This window comes from Tetrahymena thermophila (assembly GCF_000189635.1).
Source record: "Tetrahymena thermophila SB210 genomic scaffold scf_8254379, whole genome shotgun sequence".
Lineage (NCBI taxonomy): Eukaryota > Ciliophora > Oligohymenophorea > Hymenostomatida > Tetrahymenidae > Tetrahymena > Tetrahymena thermophila.
Genome location: NW_002476163.1, coordinates 539,944 through 558,987, shown reverse-complemented (window position 1 = coordinate 558,987; position 19,044 = coordinate 539,944). Strand labels below are relative to the sequence as shown.

At 23.4% G+C, this 19,044-nt stretch overlaps 3 protein-coding genes across 3 annotated transcripts; all 3 read left to right on the top strand. All coding sequences in view use genetic code 6, as the record gives it.

The window, feature by feature from the left end:
- Positions 1-1,238: 1,238 nt before the first annotated feature.
- TTHERM_000300549 (hypothetical protein) lies at positions 1,239-1,838 on the top strand (the record flags this gene model as incomplete). Its single annotated transcript, XM_012800162.1, has 1 exon — positions 1,239-1,838. One exon carries the CDS (start codon positions 1,239-1,241, stop codon positions 1,836-1,838), a length of 600 nt encoding a protein of 199 aa, XP_012655616.1.
- Positions 1,839-3,346: 1,508 nt separating this feature from the next.
- On the top strand, positions 3,347-4,070 carry TTHERM_000300548 (kinesin motor domain protein, putative; the record flags this gene model as incomplete). The annotated part of the gene is made up of 2 exons (XM_012800161.1): positions 3,347-3,751; positions 3,912-4,070. 2 exons carry the CDS (start codon positions 3,347-3,349, stop codon positions 4,068-4,070), a joined length of 564 nt encoding a protein of 187 aa, XP_012655615.1.
- A 1,515-nt stretch (positions 4,071-5,585) lies between these two features.
- TTHERM_00300540 (kinesin motor domain protein) lies at positions 5,586-19,032 on the top strand (the record flags this gene model as incomplete). The annotated part of the gene is made up of 16 exons (XM_001024581.3): positions 5,586-5,648; positions 5,751-6,077; positions 6,456-7,680; positions 7,739-7,854; positions 7,910-8,336; positions 8,411-13,545; positions 13,605-14,737; positions 14,871-15,555; positions 15,651-16,730; positions 16,958-17,326; positions 17,376-17,623; positions 17,682-17,854; positions 17,911-18,156; positions 18,211-18,567; positions 18,634-18,870; positions 18,944-19,032. 16 exons carry the CDS (start codon positions 5,586-5,588, stop codon positions 19,030-19,032), a joined length of 11,910 nt encoding a protein of 3,969 aa, XP_001024581.2.
- Between the last annotated feature and the right edge of the window lie 12 nt (positions 19,033-19,044).

Sequence of the window (19,044 nt, the reverse complement as noted above, 5' to 3'; positions counted from 1 at the left end):
TTTGACAAGGTTTTCTAAAATTTTATATAACTTTTCGGACATCTCTGCAATACTTTCAGGTTCAATAGTTGCAAAATACCTCAACACTTTTTCTTACTTTCTTTGAAAAACATAATAAAATGGTATAATAAATACAGCCATAATTGCTGTAATCACGGATACTAATATTAAAGTAAGAGATGAGGATTGTTTGATATCATTATTTAATTTTTATTCTTAGCCTCCTTGCTCATTACTTACTTTAGTCAAAGAATTTTATATAGCCCCAGCATTTACCATTAGCTCAAGTTCTTTAATGAGCCCATACTAATTTTACATGAATAATGATGGAACAAAATTCATTAATACTATTAATGAGTTAAAAAAACTTGTCTAAGTAGTTATATTCTTGAAAGTAGGTGTAAGGTACACAAAATCTATTTAAGTATTAACTAGCTCTTATTTAACAAAAACTTAGTTAATATCTTAATCCATTAAATTAATAATGTTAGCCTTTTAATTAGAATATATATTTTAAATATCCTAAGCTAATTGAAGTTGTAAATCTTAAGCAGCTGGGTATTTAGAGAATGTATATTATTAAAGTGAAATTAATTAATAAATTTAATAGCAGTTTAATCCTTATAGAAGATATGTTTAGTAAATATCCTGCCAAGAAGAGAAATCAAAAGAAATCTATTAATGAGAAATTTTAGATTAAAGGTCAAAATGTGTGACAACTACTGTAATAAATATTAGCAAAAAGGAGATTATCATATAAAATGCTAACATTTGTACTTTCTTTATAGATTTCTTTTAAAGAAGCTTTTTTACCACTGTTTTTTTTAATTAGCTTAAGGCTGAACCTTGACTTTTGTTGCTATTGTTAATAGATCCCTAATCTGCAACTTTATTAACTTTTTCTGACTCACCTTCACTTTTCTCAAAATCTTTTTCGCTTTCTTCTTCAGATTAAAATTACTAGCTTTTCTATATTAAATTTATATTCATGTTACTTTTCTGGATAGAAATTTGTTTGTCTCTTCCTAATATTCTTTCATTGCTGCAAAATTTTAAAAGAATATCAGACATGCTGATCTTTTAGCTGTATCTACTTTGAGTTGGACTAAAAAGGTGTTCTAAGGTTAATTCTTTACTGTTTTTTTTTGAAACAGAAGTCAACTTTTGCTCATTTAATAAAAGGATTTCCTAAAGAGCTTCACTGCGTGGACTTGCACATAAAATTTCGCAATTTGGAGATGCTTGTGTCTACAATTAATCAATTTCTGAAATTTTCCTATGTCTATCTGTTGTTTGTAAGCAGGTTCTAAAACTGTCTTCTGGAGGATACAGTTTTTAATCAAAGCAGCTTAGACTATTTTAAAATTTATTAAAAGATGGGGTTTTATTGTTTATTTGTGTAGGGTTATCTGCATAAATTTTAGATGAATTCTATGTATCAGATATTTATGAAATCCTTGGTTTTAATTTTTATACATCTTCCTTAAGGTTGCTATGAAATTCTTCGAGATGATTTTCTGTCATGCATCCTAATTCTATCCATTATGGCTATAGCACAGTTAAAATTGCGCTTTCAATTAAATTTTAGTCTACTAATTTGTTTATAGACTTAAATTTTAACTTTAAAATTTAATAAAATGATTCTTTAGAGTAGAACTTTATGCTTATATCTAGTAAGTAGACATCATTAAAGTCATAATTAAAATATCCTTTCTTAACGTTGGATATAATTTTATCACATTTATCAATATATCTTTTTTAATAGTACTCCTTTTAAATATGAGCTGCAGGAATAAAAGCAAGTGTCTAAATTTCCATTTTTTTAATATTGCTTTTGAAAAGGTAATCTTTAATATTGGTAAGAGTTGGTATAATTTAGTGAATTTGAGTGTTTTCAACTTCTTTTAAATTTGAAAAGTAAGTTTAAAAGAGCTCTGACCATGCAGCTTTTGATATGATATCTATTCTATGTCCTTTTTGTTGAGAAACATCTACTAAGGCGAATTTATTTGTAAATTAGTTAAGTATTTTAACTTAGCCAATTAAGTTAACAGGATCTTGATATTACAATTGTTGTTACATTTAAAATGATATTTCAAATTTTATTCCAAATTTATTTTTTGCTCTTAATATTAATGGTGCCTTGTTCATTTAAAACTAAGTAAGATGCCCATTTTCTATAGATTCTCTAATAATAGAATTATGATGAATTGCAATTGATTATGGCATTTATATATTAATATTTTAACCTATTAAATCAACTTGGTCGTATCCAGTTAATTTTTTGACATTTCTTGAAACTTTTTTAATAATCCCAAGTTCATTATTCGCTAATGAAACAATCATTAAATAAGAAGATTTAAAAGCTTATTACATATCAATTCTTTTCGAGCGTTAATATTTTGCATCTAATTAAATATTTAATAATTATTTTTGAAGAAATTTCTTATCGTCTGGATCAACTTAAATTGCATTTTGATAAATGTTTTAAAGAAAAATAAATTCATTATTTTAATCATTTTCAACTTTTAACTACAAAAGTAATGATGTAATTTCACTTCTCATTTGAAGATATTAGACCCCTTCTTTTATTATTTTTTGTAAATCAAAATTATCTTTTGATATATTTTGTAAAAAGTTTAATCTTTATTTGATAACAAGTGTCATTTAGCAAATGCAATTTTCTATTTATTCTTCATATTAGAAAGCTTTTTATAAATAATTTTATTCGCTCTTGCTTTAACTTTTTTTTTAAATTATATCCTAGATATATTCTATAAGCGATTATTCTTCTATACTCAGATATTTACCTTGTTATTTTATGTATTGTTAAAGTTTTATCATGAGTTTTGGAATATTTTATTCTATTTCTAGGATATAAAAAAGTTCTCTAATTGAATTTCTTTCAATGTTTTTTTCCAAATATTTTTCTTGGGAAGCATTTTGTTGCACTTTTAAAGCTAATTTAAGATATTTTATTTGATCTTAAAGAGAGTTAAATGCATTTTGATCTTCATTATACATAAATTAACCTAAATTAATGTTTTTCAACTTGTCTAAGCTGCTATCTTTCTCTTAATTTTAGAGTTAAATTAATTTATGGTCTTTTATAGAAGTTAAAAATATTTAGGATTATTCATGCACTCTTTAGAAAATCTTATTTTCATCACCCTTTAAGCTATCAATTAAGTACCTTGTATAAAAATCAATCAACTTATCTCTTTGTAAATTATTTGCTTCACTCAAATTATTATCTAGAATAAACTAAATTTTGGTAATTATCTTTGAATAAAAGTATTCCACTGTAATTTACGCAACCTTATAGCTTAGACAAGGAATGATAACCATGGGAAACAATATTGAATAATTTACTTATACTATACTTAAAATAGCAGTTATCAAAGAGATAAATGTCACAAGTAAATTTGCAAAGAAAAATAATTTGTTGATTACTTTGCTATAGTAAAAATTATAATTGATGTAATTAAGATTGTTAAAGATCGAATAAGAAAAAGTAAATAAGCAGTAGAAGTTATTACCAACAAAACTTAAAGAAAATATAGAGGCTAAAATAAAAAGAGGTTTAAGCTAATCCCAAGAATTTCCTATTTTAGATAAGTAATCAGACTTATTGTAGTTGTAATCATTGTTACATTAAATAGCACAGAATTATGATAGTACTGCTGTTAGTACTATGTTTAGTATGCTAAATATATTCATTTAGCTAGCAGAGATAATATAAAAAGGAATAGTAAAAAATGGATTATAATTTACTATAAGTATAGATAAAAATCCTTTCTTCTATTTGTATGGCTTTATCAAATATGATATAAAATAAACTTGAATTAATAAAATTGCACATATATTAATTCCTAGAAATATTTGAGTAAGTATATTTTTATATTAGCTAGATATCAAGTGAATTGAAACATATTCAAGAAAACTGCAATTATGATCAATTTACTTCTACTTCTCAATAAATTTAGGAGAGAAAATAGCTGTAAAATGTATTGCGTGCTCTAACAAAATAGTAAGACAAGCCTATGCTAATGACCTTCTTGACTCTTTGAATAATGTCTATGAGTTTTAGATATAGAATTATTTAGCTTTTAATAAGAGATTCATTTCTTCTTTTTTATTAAAATAAATTAGGCAGATTGTTTTCTAATTATTATTTTGTTTAAATAATTATTAGATGGAAAAAATTTTTCTTTTTAATTTATTGTTCTTGAAAAATAAAGGCGACAGTTTGTTGATATAAGAAAAACACTTTAAAAATGCTAAACATATATCAAATTTAATGTTGGCTTAATAAAATTTAATAAAAATTTTAATTATAGAAGAATTTTTTATTTTATTTATGAATGAATACGTTAAGAATTAATTATATATTTTGCAAATATTTTATGCAAAATCTAATTCAATAACCAAAGATCAAATTACGTTTTTTTATGCTTTTAATTGTTGTGTTAGTATTTATAACCCTCTTATTTGCATATTTGAGATTAAGAACTTATACTCAGATCAGATAGTTTTTTAATAAAATTTCTAGAATCAAATATTTTTTAGCATTTTGCTAAAATTTATATGTTTCTATATTATTTTTTGTTATTTTTTTATTTTTCAAAATGAAATTTTAAAAAAATGCTTTTTTGTGATATAAAATAGAAAATATTACCTAATATTTTTATCAAATTTCATTTTTTTAAATATTTATTTTTAAAATATTATGGTAATATTTTAGTTATTTAGGTTCTTTTATAAAAAATTATTTTATATCATTATCGAATCCTATTTTTTAGAACCTAAAGTAAGAAGTATATTTGAACAATAAAATAACGCACAAGGGATTAGTAAAATATATAAATTAATTTATCTTTCATAATTTTAAAAAAATTTATTTAGTATTATTTTACTTATTATTTAAATAGAAATATAAGAATTTTTGAAAAAACAACTTTAGTAATTCTAAATAATAATAAATAAATATAGCATTTGAAATTTAAAATCTTTTCAATTATTTTTCATTTAAATGAATTTTTTTATTATTACAAATCTATAAAGTTAAAATTTTTTTAATAACTGAATATTATTAGTATAAAAATATTATTTTTTATTAAATATTAAAATATTGATATCAATTTAATCTAGAAAAACAGAAATTTAAAATATTTTAACAATAATATTTTGTTGAATAATTATTAAACTTATTAAAAAGAAAAAAATTATTTTTGTTTGTATATATTTAATAAAACAAAGATTTCAAAAATAGCAACAAAATACAATGTTTTGATTTAATAAGTATTAAAAGTTAAAATATTATTTTTAATTATTCCAAAATTTACATTTTCTAGATAATAGAATTTATTGAAATTAGAAGTTCAAATATAAGAAAAGGAAGGAACATTATCAGAATAGGAAACCTCTAAATGTGATAAAATAATAATTAAATAACAAGTTTTTGTAGAAAGCCAGAACTAAATAATAAACTCATATCCTTTTTATTAGAAATAAAATAGTTATTAAGAAGTTAATTAATTTTCATTTAATTTCACGAAAAGTTATCAAAATCTGATAAGAAAATCATGGAGTTTAGGCAAAATTCAAGATAAAATTATATTTAGCATAGGAATTTATTTTTTCAAAAGGTAGTATGATAATTATACTTAACAGATATCCTCATTAACTGCATTTTAGCAATTCAATATCCATTTATAGGCTTTTTTCAAATATTATATTAAATTCAATAGGAAATAAATTTAAGAAATGAGACTTTTGGGATTAGCGATTAGGAGATCACATTTGAAAAAGTACAGGAATTGGCAACTAGCATGAAATAAAATAGAAAATACCTTTTCTAAACTGTTGAATAAATTATAGAATTAGGTACATTATAAAATTGGGCATTAAAATTTGCTCAATAATCAGTGAAAGACTTTATAGATTGTGTTCATAGAAATGAATATAAAGATATAGCAAAGTACGAAGAAGAAATTTGCAATAAAGTTAATTTGCTTTCAGAAATATAAATACTATTTACAAAAGAAAGATATAAAAACTCTCCTTCCTCAGACACTGTAAGGATTTTTACGATTTTATTCTTTATAAAAGCAAGTTATGTCACAGAAAAAATCATTAAAATATAGTTTTATTGATTTAAAATTTCAAGACTTTATAGCATAAAAAATAACTTATAATTAAGATAGGTCTTAATACTATGCATATGCTCTCCACGTTACTAAAGGAATTTAGCATTTAATTTTTATAAATAGAATTGATTCATATTATAATAGTTTAAATATAAATTTATAGAATCAATCAATCATAAGAAATTTAAAAAATAAATACTTAGCAGATCTAATTTGTTAAAACTTAGATTTGCTAAAAAAATATTTTAGAAAATTAAAAATAAGTTTATTTAAATCAAATAATTTATATATTTTTTTAAATATTAGACAATCTTGCAAGAATTACTGATAAGACCCAAATATAATTTATTTGAAGTAGTAATTTATTCACATAACTGGAAAGTCAATTATATTTCTTCGAAGTATATTTACTCTCTAACCAAAAATACTAACTACTTTGAGTCTAGTGAAACTAATAAAATCTATAATCTTATCAAAAATTATTCTTTACATCAAAACATTTTCTTAAAGGTTATGAAGGAAAATAATATTTTTCTTACCTTAGGTCATTTTTTACCAGAATATTTTGATAAGGAGTAGACACTATAAACATTGAAATCCTGGAAGTTTGATCTTTAAAATTAATGGCGCTAAAAGATTAATAAGAAAGATGAGAAAGACCAAACTGATTTTATAATAAATAGCTATTTAAAATAAAGCAAGATTAAAGATATTAATAGTGAACTTATTTAAACATCAAAGTGGGAAGAAATAATAAATAAAAAATTAGCTTTAGTAAAGGATAATTTTGAAGACATTGTAAATTTAACACTAGCATTTTTTTTTACTCACTAAAGCTACTATGATGGATACGAATTTGATTATTCTAGCAATTACAATCAAGATTAGTCATATGTAATTATACATTCTATATACTCAATAAAGCCAGAAGCATTGAAAGATAAGGAGAAGTTTTTTATCGATTTCTTTATCCCAGAGATATTATCTACAAACATTAATTGTAATGGTAGCAATCATTTTCAATATTCTAAAGATTTTATGTTTGTTTAGAAATTTATTGATAATATTTTGAAGCCTTACAATAAGCTTTCAGAAATAGAGTATGTTTTTGATTTAATTGAAGGATTAAAAGTTGTCATATACAATAATGAGAACCTTTTAACAGTTTACGACATTCTAGAATAAGAAAATAATTAGAATATTGATAGCGTGTCTTAAGCTAAGTAGCAATTAGAATTTTTTGAAGAATATATAATAGATAATGCTATTAATAAAAATGATTACAATAATTTACTATTAGCCTCTTGTCTTGTTGGTAAAGAGTTTACAAAAGTAAAGATAACAAAATTGTTAATACATCTATTTGAGTTATAGACCCGCAACGAAACTTTAGATAAACTTAACATTTAATAGACTTTTAGCTACACTAGATTTGCAAATCACACCATATGTGACTAGATTTATAAAGATGTAGCTTAGTCAAAGATGGAAAACCTTGTTAATTATTTACATCTTCATTATGTTGAAAAGAGTAACATTTTTAATTTAAACACTTGCATTAAATTCAAAATAATTTAATTTTTAAATAGACTGCCCATATGGAAACTTTTTTATTAGGACGATGGGTTTCATATTTTCTTAGATAAGTGAATATTAGGCTTTTTCAATAGAAACAGCATTGAAATTAATTTAAATATACAGGAGGGTAATTTAAAATATACCCTAATTAAATAAAATAATTATTTTATTTTTAAATAAAGTATATTAATGATTAGAGCAATTCAGTATTTTCTAATTAGGGCTGTTTCTTTGAGATAATTCACAGAATAGCTCTAAGGCTCTAAAAAGAGCCTGAATATTAAAACGAATATGAAGAGTGTGGATTACTGTTTATGAGATGGTCATTTTATGTCTTCACATAGTAGTATTTTGATTAAATCACTTTTGGCTTTACCTTAGAAACAAAATTTACTGTTTATTTTGAAAAATTCTTTTAAACTGAGTTTAAATAATACTATGAAAATGACAAAAAATTGATTCTCTAATAGTATGATAAGTATAACCCTGCTAATTATAGCATATCTAGAGCCCTATAAAATTTTATGGTGTTAAAAAACAATCTCCTTGCTTAGACTCTCATTTAATTTTTTGGACATTATTACTATTATTTTAAAATAAGTATTTCATGTAAATTAATAGTTATTTCAATAGATATTTATTTTTACTTTTTTTCCTCTATTAAATATTTTTTTTAAAAAAAGAGCCAATTAAGATCACTAAGGATAACTTTTAGTTAATGATCAAATATGATTTATAAAATATCTCTCCTTTTTGTTTGATGAATAGGAATATTATCTCTCATTATTCATTTATGTCTTATTTTTCTATTAAAACCTGTGAACTTTACGATGAATCAGGAAATAAGCTAGAAAACTGCAATTACGTTAGTGCTTACTTAGAAATATTTGATTAATTCTTAAAAGAAAATATGGAAACTCTATAAAAAGCAGCAAAAAAAATAAAAAGTTTACCTTTAGAAAGAACATAAAGAAATATTCTCCAACATATTTCTTCATAGATAAAATGCGAGTAGGATTATGAAGAAATAGCTATCTGCAGAAGATTTTCTTATTTAATTTAATTTGGTTTTGGATTATTTAGCCATTTCGAAAGCTACGACTTGGCATAATGCAAGTATGTTTTTTCATAAGAGGTTGTTTGCTAGCTTGTAACTTAAATAATGAAAATTTATGATTTTAGATAATTTTGCTAGTCTATTGGTATCTAAAACTATGAATTATTGAAAAGTTGCAACTAAGAAGAATCAATTGAGTATCTGAATCTCTTTAAAAAAGGAAAATTATTTAAAATATTTTAATCAGGAACTTATAAATATAGTAAGTAATATGAAATTGATATATTCGAATAAATACCTTTTACCTACATTAAAAAACTGATTACTTATTGCTCTGAATAGCCATATTATCCAGATATTATTAATAACCTTGCTTCTAATTTAATTAGTTAATGCAATGATCCCTCCTCTTCAATTTAAAGTATATTAGAAAATGAAGACAAAATTACTTTCGAAGAATTCTTTAAGTAAAGTGCTTATTTCAATATAGTAATAAAAATAATTAACAGAAATATTAAGAGTAATACTCATTAGATTGGACTATTGGCTGATGAAGAGCTAATAGAATTAAAAAAGAAGAAAAAAAATAAAAATGATAACTAAGCAGATCATTAATCAAAGTTATTCTACATAAGTAATATTGATATCCTATTAAAAGATCAAATAGCTTATCAATAATTTGTACTTAAAATACTAAAAAAAGAAAATATATAGATTTTTATTAATTAAAGAGCGAAGGCTAATGATTTCCATAATCTCTTTATAGAATTTTTAGATAGTTTTATAACAAGCAGTTTGAGTATGGTTGGAACTCTTTTAAGCTTGGTGCATAGTTAGAATCCTAAATATATCCGCCAAACAGAAACAATAAATCTTCTAAATTAATTAATTAACAATACTTATATAATAATTATCACTTAGCTTAATAATGGAGGAGAATGGGGAAGTTACTCAACTTCTTAAGCAAGTGATTTCTTAGATTCCTTTAATAATATAATAGATAGCTACTCAAATTTAGGGTTGGATATAGATCCTTTAGTCTCAGAAGCATAAGTCTTATACTCTTAATTTGGTTAAATGATATCTGAAAATTTGTCTAGAGTTTTAAATGACACAGGTTACGAAGTTGAAGTGAATGCTATACTTAAACATGCTATTGAAATTGATTTTTCATTGCAAAAAGCATTAAAAAGATAAGAATTAAGAGAGATATGTAAAAGAGAAATTTTAGATGAAGAGTTAAAAAAATAATCTATCAAATTAGATAATGTCAGCTAGTAGGAATCTGATAATAAAGAAAATCTTTCAAGTGAAAAATAGTAAGATGTTTCAAGCTAAAAAAATGAAGAACAAGAAAAGAGTTCTATCTAAAATAATGATGAAAATCTTTCTGAAAAGAATTAAGAAATACCAACTGAAAAAATAGAACAACAAGAATAGGATAAGAAAGAAACAGGTGAATAAAATGAAAAATTAGATGAATAAACTAAAATGGAAGAAGATAAAAAGATATCTGAATAGAAAAAGAATTAAGAATTAAATGATAAAATTGAAAAAAAGCTAAAAGAAATGGAGGAAAATGAAAAGGAGAAAAACGAGAAAGAAGAGTCAGAAAAGAAAAAACAAATCCTAATAATGATGTCTAAGTAGATTGCATTATTTTTGAATGATGTTTTCTACAAAGATGCCTTGAGCTAAAATTAGTAATTTGCAATTAATAAGGACATTTAAGCTATCTTAAACCTACCTAATCCTATTAATCCTATATAAACATTTGGGTTAAATGAATTCTTTAGTAAATGCTTTACTAAATTAAATACGGTTAATAATGCTAATGTAAAATATATACACTAGCACCTTAAAAGAATGATTATTTATATTGGAAGGCATTTCGATTGCCTTAAAGATATACAATAAGACATTCCTTTCTTAAAAGCAACCGAAGAAGGTAAGAAACTCTATAGCAAAGACGAAGAAATAGATGAATATGAAGAGCTTTTATTATTTGATAGCTTTATTTAATTCTATGATAACTTATGTTACAAATTTGAAATACTCAAAAAAAACTAACGAGACTTTATCTGTTTAAATGATGTATTAGAAATTTGTTTAGATACACCTTCGATTCTAAGGCAATTTAGTCTTACTCCTTAAGAATTATAGTAATTTTATGATAAATGCTTAGACATAAGCTAATTTGTTTACGAATTAAAAATAAAATATAAAAATGAGGGTTTAGAAATAGAAATGTCCTCCTAGTACCTTTCAGTATTAGATTTATTGACTGAAGATCTCTTTAAAACTCTTAAAGCATTGAGCAACCTTGTACCCAATATTCGTTTATAAGCTCTAGAAGCACTTATTTATAATTATCTAGAATTAAATTATTACAAGAGTAATCCTTGGGAGGAAATAAAATAATCTATTTTATATTTTATAAATGTGATTTTCATAGCAAAGGGAGGTGCAAATTTTAAGCATTTTTTAAGAAAATGTATAGCTTAAGATATAATTACCCAAAAGTTTGAAATTTAATAAAAAGATTAAGCACAAAATGATTCTAAGAGCTAAGAAGTTGAAGAAAAAGATAAGAAAAATAAAAAGGAAGATATCTAGAAAAGTGACTCTGATGAAGATGATAATAATTCAATTGTATTTAATGGGCTTATAAAAAAGAAAAAAAAAGGTAAAAAAGATAGAAAAAAATCAACTTCTGATTCATCCTCCAGCGAAGAAGATGAGAGTAGCAGTTAAATAAGTAATTCCAGTAAATCTTAATCCGATGAAGATATTTCTATTTTATTTGATGCATTATCTTTAAGTGGAGATTATGAGATAGAAAATATAGATTAAGACAAATATGATAAAATACATTCTAAAAAGAACTTCGTTGAAGATGAAATAAAGGAATCTAAAAATCGTAATAAAAAATAAAAAAGATAAGATAAAGATAATGAAGAAGATGATAATAGCTCAAGTGATGAAAAAAGTAAAGTTAGTATTGATGATGATGACAAAAGTAAACATACAGAATCGGATAGTGATGGAGAAGAATAAGAGGAAGACGATGAAGAAGAAGAAAGTGAATCATAAGAAAATAGTGAAGAGTCATCTAGTTCAAGCTCATCAAGTAAAAGCAGTAGTGATGAGGATGATTAAAGCTCAAGCAGTAGTGAGGAAGAAGAAGAAGAAGATGATGATAATAGTAGTTAATCTAAATCTTAAAATGATAGCATATTTAAAAAGAAAAAACAAACTAAGAAAAAAGAAAAAGATTAAATTAAAAAACTTAATAAGTAGTAAATTATAGTGAAAAATCTTGAGAATCTAGAAAATATTAGATTCACTTTGACATAAATTTAAAATAAGATTTTAAGTAAATATTCTATAATATGTCAATGTTATTCTTAAGTGTTCTATGAAGTTATTAATGAGTTTTTTGAAGTTACAAAAATCTAAATAATTAGCCCTACTATACAAAAAGATGAAAAAGATGAAAAAAATGAAAAAAAAGATGAAAAAAGCTAATCTGGCAATGATGATAAAAATTTGTCTAAATCATCAAAATCTCATAATTAATCAATTTAGAGTGAAAAAAAAGATTTTAGCGAATTAGAAGATGAAGAAGAGAGCAAAACATAAACTAAAGAAGATAAATAAAATGTAAATAAAGATTAAGAAAGTGAAACAGAGCAAGATTAAAATGGTGATTTAATAGGATCATAAATTCTATGCTAAGAAGATAACTTATCATCAAATAGAGAGTAGGAAAATTAAGATAAATAAGAGTAAAGTGAAGAAGAGCAGAGTGAGAATAAAAGTTAAAACGCAGATACTGAAAAAGATGAGGAAAATTAAGACAATGGATAAGGGGATAATTCTGAAGATGGATCTAATGATGAAAGTAACTCTGCTAATGACTAGTAAAGTGATAAAAAAGAATAAAAATTAGATTAAGACTTAGGAGAAAATGAAGAAGAAGAAGAAGAAGAAGACTCAAAAAGTAAATCTAAGTTGACAACTCAAAGTAAGAGTAATGAAAAAATAGAAGAAAAAGAAAAAAAAGAAGATGAGCAGGAAGAATGTAAAAGTAAATCTTAGAAAGAGGATGAAGAGAAAGAAAAAAAAATTAAAAGAGTGATTATATATAAGCTAAGAAATCCAGATGAAGTGAAGAAATTATATGAAAATAGACATAAATTGGTAAAAATGAGCTAATAGCAAATAGATTTTGTATAATATATTATAAATATATTTGTTCAAAAAGTGAACAACATTAACTAAGAGTTATAAAATGTAAATGAAGTTATAAAGTTTAAATTCATTCCAAAAATAGAAAAATCAGAATGCGATTACATAGATATTGAAACAATCTAAAACTATATTATATCTCTTATATAAAACTACTAACATTTAATTCTTCCTCACTTAGATGAGTTTAAAGTAAATAACATTCAAAAAGAAAAGCATGACACTTTATATTTATTCGACCAACACAAAAGCAAGACTAATTTTATAGATTACTTGATCCATATTACTCTAATTACAAATTATTAAAGCTAAGATATATTAAATTATATAGTTTTTAGCTCATTCTAGTATAAGGATTAGGATATTAATAAGCAAATACTAAGATAAATTTTCTTAAAGATAGTATCTATACTCAAGTAAATACTTGAGCAGCCTGATTTCTTCATCAACATGAAAATTCACACATTATTTGATGGAATCCTGAACATATTTAAAAATATTTTAGAAAATGTAAATTTATTTTTAGATTTTTTGATTTTTAATTTATTAATGAATTTAAATAAATCTAGATTGAAGAAAAGAAAAAAGAAGACGGTTTACTTATTTTGAGTCTATTTTAAAAGTTTATAAATAAAGCCTAATCTATGAAATAATTAGAATAGCTCTTCTATTTAGAAATATTTAACTTATATGAAAAATCTTACAATTACATTATGACTTCTATTTATGGAGATGATTTAAACATTGAAAAAGAAACTGATTTTGTAAGTGAAAACTTTTTATAATATTTCTAGAAGGATTAAATATAAAAGTCATTAGAGTAAAGCTTTTTTGATTCAGATAAAATAGTTTCAAATATTTTAGAAGATGATTAGCACAAAAAGCTATTCGATACAGAGTGGGAATTCGAAGATGAATAATAACTTTATAAATATTAATAAGTAGATAATACATCTCAATTTAACATATTTAAAGAAGTTAAAAATAATTATTTCTTGTACATCATTATAAAAAACCAAAAAACAATTAAATTAAAAGATCCTCCTAAAAATTTTGAAAAAAATTCACCTAATTCGTTTGCTGAATATTTTGAAACTTTTAAATTGCTAACTGAAGGAAACAAAAATACAGTTTTTAGTAACTAATTTAAAAATTCTGAATAAATTAAGCACTTAAATGACATTTACAATAACACTAAAATAGAAATTAAATCAAACAATATTTATTACTACCAAATGAATAAATATCTTTTAGACTAAAGAAAAATTAAAGAAGACAATTAAATAAAAGAGTTAAATAATAAGGATTGTGATTAAAATTAAGATAAATAATCATCTAATTAAGAATAATAAGCAGTTAAAATATCAGAAATTACTTTTGTAGATGAAAATGTAGAAAAATAAATTTAAGAATAATATGAATAGGCTTTTTGCAAAATATAAGTAAAGAAGCAAATATTAAATGCTGCTCCTGATATAAAATAACCCAATTAAAAAGATATTTAGGAACCCAAAGAATAAATAGATGTGAAAGATGAAAGCAAACCTGCTACTGATTTAGATGAAAAAGATTACGTATGTCCATCTGTATATGGCTTTTAGACAAATGATCTTGAAAGATTTAACATTGATCGAAACCATTATGTCAGCTTGAGTCCTGATTAAAGATAAACTCTTTTAGAAGAAAAGCAGAAGGAATTCAAGTAATTATTTCTTAAATTTTTAAGACAACTTTAAAAATTTTTTTTCTAAAATTTATTTTATTTTACCAATAATATAAAATAATTTAAATTAATATTTAGCTATTTTAATAATTAATTATAATTTAATAAATAGTAAAAAAGAAAGAGAGAAAAAATTAAAAGTGATAAGAGAAAGAGAAAAAATGTAGCTTGAAAGTATTTTTGGAAACAAAGAAGATTATGAGAAAAACAAGAAAGACTTTTAGAAATTCCTAAAATCTAAAGAATTTAATAAAACAGTCAAGGGTTTAGAAAAAGAAGAGTAGAGACTAATCTTGCTATCTCAGGATAGTGAATACTTGAAGTTATTAGATACTTAAATGAGAAAAAAGGCTCAATAATTCTTGAAAAAGCAAAAAATCTCTAAAAAGAAAAAAAGCAAATCACAAGATAAAAATGAAGAAAAATCTTAAATTTTCAAAGGTTTGAAAAAAATTATCAAAAGCACAGACCAACACAAATAAAAAAAGAAGGAAAAACAATTAACTGAAAGGATAAATAAATCATTACAAGTTCCTTAAATTGAGGAAGATGTAGCTCTTAAAATGACACTCTGCTTAATTACTGGAGGTGATTAAAATATGTATAAAGAAACTTACTCCAATATATTGGACAGAGCTTTTATCAATCCCTTTAATTATATTAGAATACTTGGATTAATTCTGGTCATCTCTTCTAAAATTATTAAAAAATCAAAGTTTAATATCGAATGGTTAGACAAAATACTCTTCAACACACGTGATAAGTTTTTGAATTCAAAGCATTAAAACAAAGGCGATGTAAAAGAATATTTTTTTTATAGCTTATTTAAATTTTTAACTAACTAACTAACTATTATGGTAATTTTAATATTTATTTATTGTAATATTAATAGACTGAAGAAGAAAAAAATAATATTTATAGAAATATGCTCATTGAAAAGTGCACAGATTTGATACAAGAATTGTTAATCAACAAAAAATATGGTTTAATAATCCTTTAATTTGAGGAGTTTTTGTTTGGAAAAAGCTTTGATAAGTTGGAGATTATTTCAGATAAATCAACAAAGTTAAGTAAATTAAAACCTTAGGTGTTTGAGTATAACATTTTAAATGAAAACACTTTAGATTTAAATGTGACTTAATATGATAATTTAGAATTTTTAATATAATATGAAATATTTAAGAAAAATTAATCTGAGGCCTTTTCAAATATTAATGAATACATTTTAGGAGTGCTAAATTTATGTATAGATAAAAAAAAAATAGGTGTCCATAATTAAAGTAATTCTAATCAACCTTATGGCAAAGAATATATTGATTTTATTGATAACTAATCTAATCATTTGATAGAAAATGTTTTAGAATTATTCTGCTCTATCAATAATAAAATTAAATATACAAATATAAAGGTAAGTTCTATTAGTGATCAAATTAAAAATAGTATATTTAGAGAGAAGTAAAAATAAAATTCTTTAACTATTATTAATATGAAGGAGTAAATCATAATCAAAAACTATTCTATGAAAAATACAAATCCAATATTTGAAAAGATATTTTAATACATAATTTTGTATTGCAAGAATCTAGAAAACTATAGCTCCTTACATGACCTAATGAAAATAGAGCTTTCAAATTACGACAAATTTGTTAGTATATCAGATTAGCTTCTAAGCGAATATGGTGTCTAAATGAAGAAGGTAGTTGATGATGTTCTACCTGTTTTAAAATAATACAAATTATTTATCAAAAATAAACATAATAAAGAAAATTTATATGAAGAGATTTTAGACGAAGATGGAAATGATGTTCATTCGAATCTCAAAGAGCCTATAACTTCACTTTTGTCTAACATTTATTCATTTTTACAGGAATATGCTCATACTTACTACAGAAATTTAAAATTCATCATAAGTTGCATAGACAATCTTCTTGAATAAAGAATGATCCATTATTTTGAAGAATTTGAATCCAGAGTAATTTAAATATCTTTTTTTTGATATCTTTGCAACATTTTCTTAACATGAAAGAATATTTATTTACTTATCTAATTTTAAGCTAAAAATTCAAATAATTTTAGATAAAATAAATCTTTTCAAGCAAACAAAAAAAAATATTTTTAATAAAATTTTTCCATTTCAGCAAGAAATTATTTAAAAATTAATATTGTTTTACTAAAAATTTAATGTAAAAATATTATCAGAAAACTAAAAGTACAGAAAATGAAGCTTTAATATGGTGGAACGAAAGAGAATTGTTTGAAAAACAAGCACTTTATGATGAAATCAAAGTAAATTGGATGGAAGAAACTAAACCTCTATCTTAATTCTATGTTGAATTCTTTGAATTTGTGCATGTTTGCTTGAAATTATAATTAGTTAGTGAAAATAATATGCCTAATTATTATAACGACTTTGAAATTTGCCTAAAGTCTTTCTTAAGAATTTACAATACATTTTACAAAGATTCTAAATAAAAAGACGATTCTCTAGATTAGGAAGAAATTATATTAAATGAAGATGAAATCCAAATGCCAGTTCTAAAAAGAATATAAACCTTAACTCCTAATGATGTAAAATGTTTATCAAATCAAACTATCATAAACAATTTATTATAAACAGATTTTTGAAGGTGAAGATGAAATTTAGCCAAGCTTAAAAGAATTGAAGAATGTTAGGAAATATTCTACCATGCTTCATAAAAACTACAATTCTATTAAGGCAGATGATTTATATGAGGCTCTTAGGACTAAGTTTGTACCTCTCATAAATAGATACATGAACAACAGAAAAAATAATATGTGGGTAATTTTAATGTCAGAATTTAATTAAGGTAAAATGACAATAGAAAACAAAATTTGCTATGTTAAGTAATTTTAAGCTTTAAATATTTTCGTCAAGATTTAACTTATTGACAATATTAAATAGAGCAATCTCAAGAAAAGAAAACAAAAATAGATCTAATCCTGATGAATATTATGAAATGAACTGCGTCATAGATAGAGAAGAAATATGGTACTCCATTTATAAATTGCTCTCAGGCCTTCCACCTTCTAGTCTTGTTACTGAATAATTCGAAATTGTATTTAAAGATGAGAATGGTAATAATACTTTTTAAAAAAATATATAGATTTACATATTTTTTTCAATATATTAGGTGTCGATGCAGGTGGATTATCCAGAGAATTTTATACTATCGTGTTAAAAGATTTCTTAGATCCTTACAAAGGTTTCTTCTGTCCTTCATCTAATGGAATCACCACATAACCAAGCCCTAATTCAAATATAATTCCTGATCACTTACTACACTTTAAATATGCTGGTAGACTTATTGCTAAATCAATTTTAGATAGTTTTGTTTGCGAAATAGACCTTACTAGATCTTTCTTAAAACAAATATTAGGTAATTACATATTATTTAATGAGAATTTATTTTTATAAAAGTTTCTTTCTTTAGGCAAAGAATTGTACATAAATGATCTTGAAGACATAGATCCAGATCTTGCTAAAAATTTGATGTGGATATTAGATAATGATGTTTCGAATCTATACCTCGATTTCACTTACACCCATAATGACTTTGGAAAATAGTAAATTATAGAATTAAAACCAAATGGAAGCCATATCGAAGTTAATGAAGAAAATAAAAAAGAATATGTTAAACTACTCGCTTAATATAGAATGGTTAAGCAAATAGAACCTCAAATCAAAGCCTTTTAGCAAGGTTTTTATGAAGTCATTCCTTATAAAGCTATAAAGATTTTCACAGTTCGCGAGTTAGGTTTCAAACTATCTGGTGAGAAGAAAATAGATTGTAAATATTTCATTTATATAAACTAAAAACGAGATTATTTAATATATTTATTTAATTCATTAAAAGTGGAAGATTTGAAATAGAATTTGAATTACTAAACTTACACTAAAGATAGTGATTAGATTAAGTGGTTGTTTGAAATTTTAGAAGAATATAACTAAGAGTAAAGAGCTGGATTTTTGTTCTTTGTTACTGGTTCATTTAGAGTACCTTTTGGAGGTTTTTCAAACTATAAGCTCACTATTTCTAAGTTAAATGATACCTAGTCTTTACCTGTTGCTCACACTTGCTCTAAAGAAATGGGTAAATTATTAAATATAACTCTTGCTTATAATAAATTATGTTATATTAATATTTCATTTTTAAAAACGAAAAGAACTTCCATTTTACGAAAGTAAAGAAATTATGAAAGAAAAGTTTGAGATTGCTTTTACAGAGGGTGTCAAAGGTTTTTACATAGGATGATATTTAGTATTT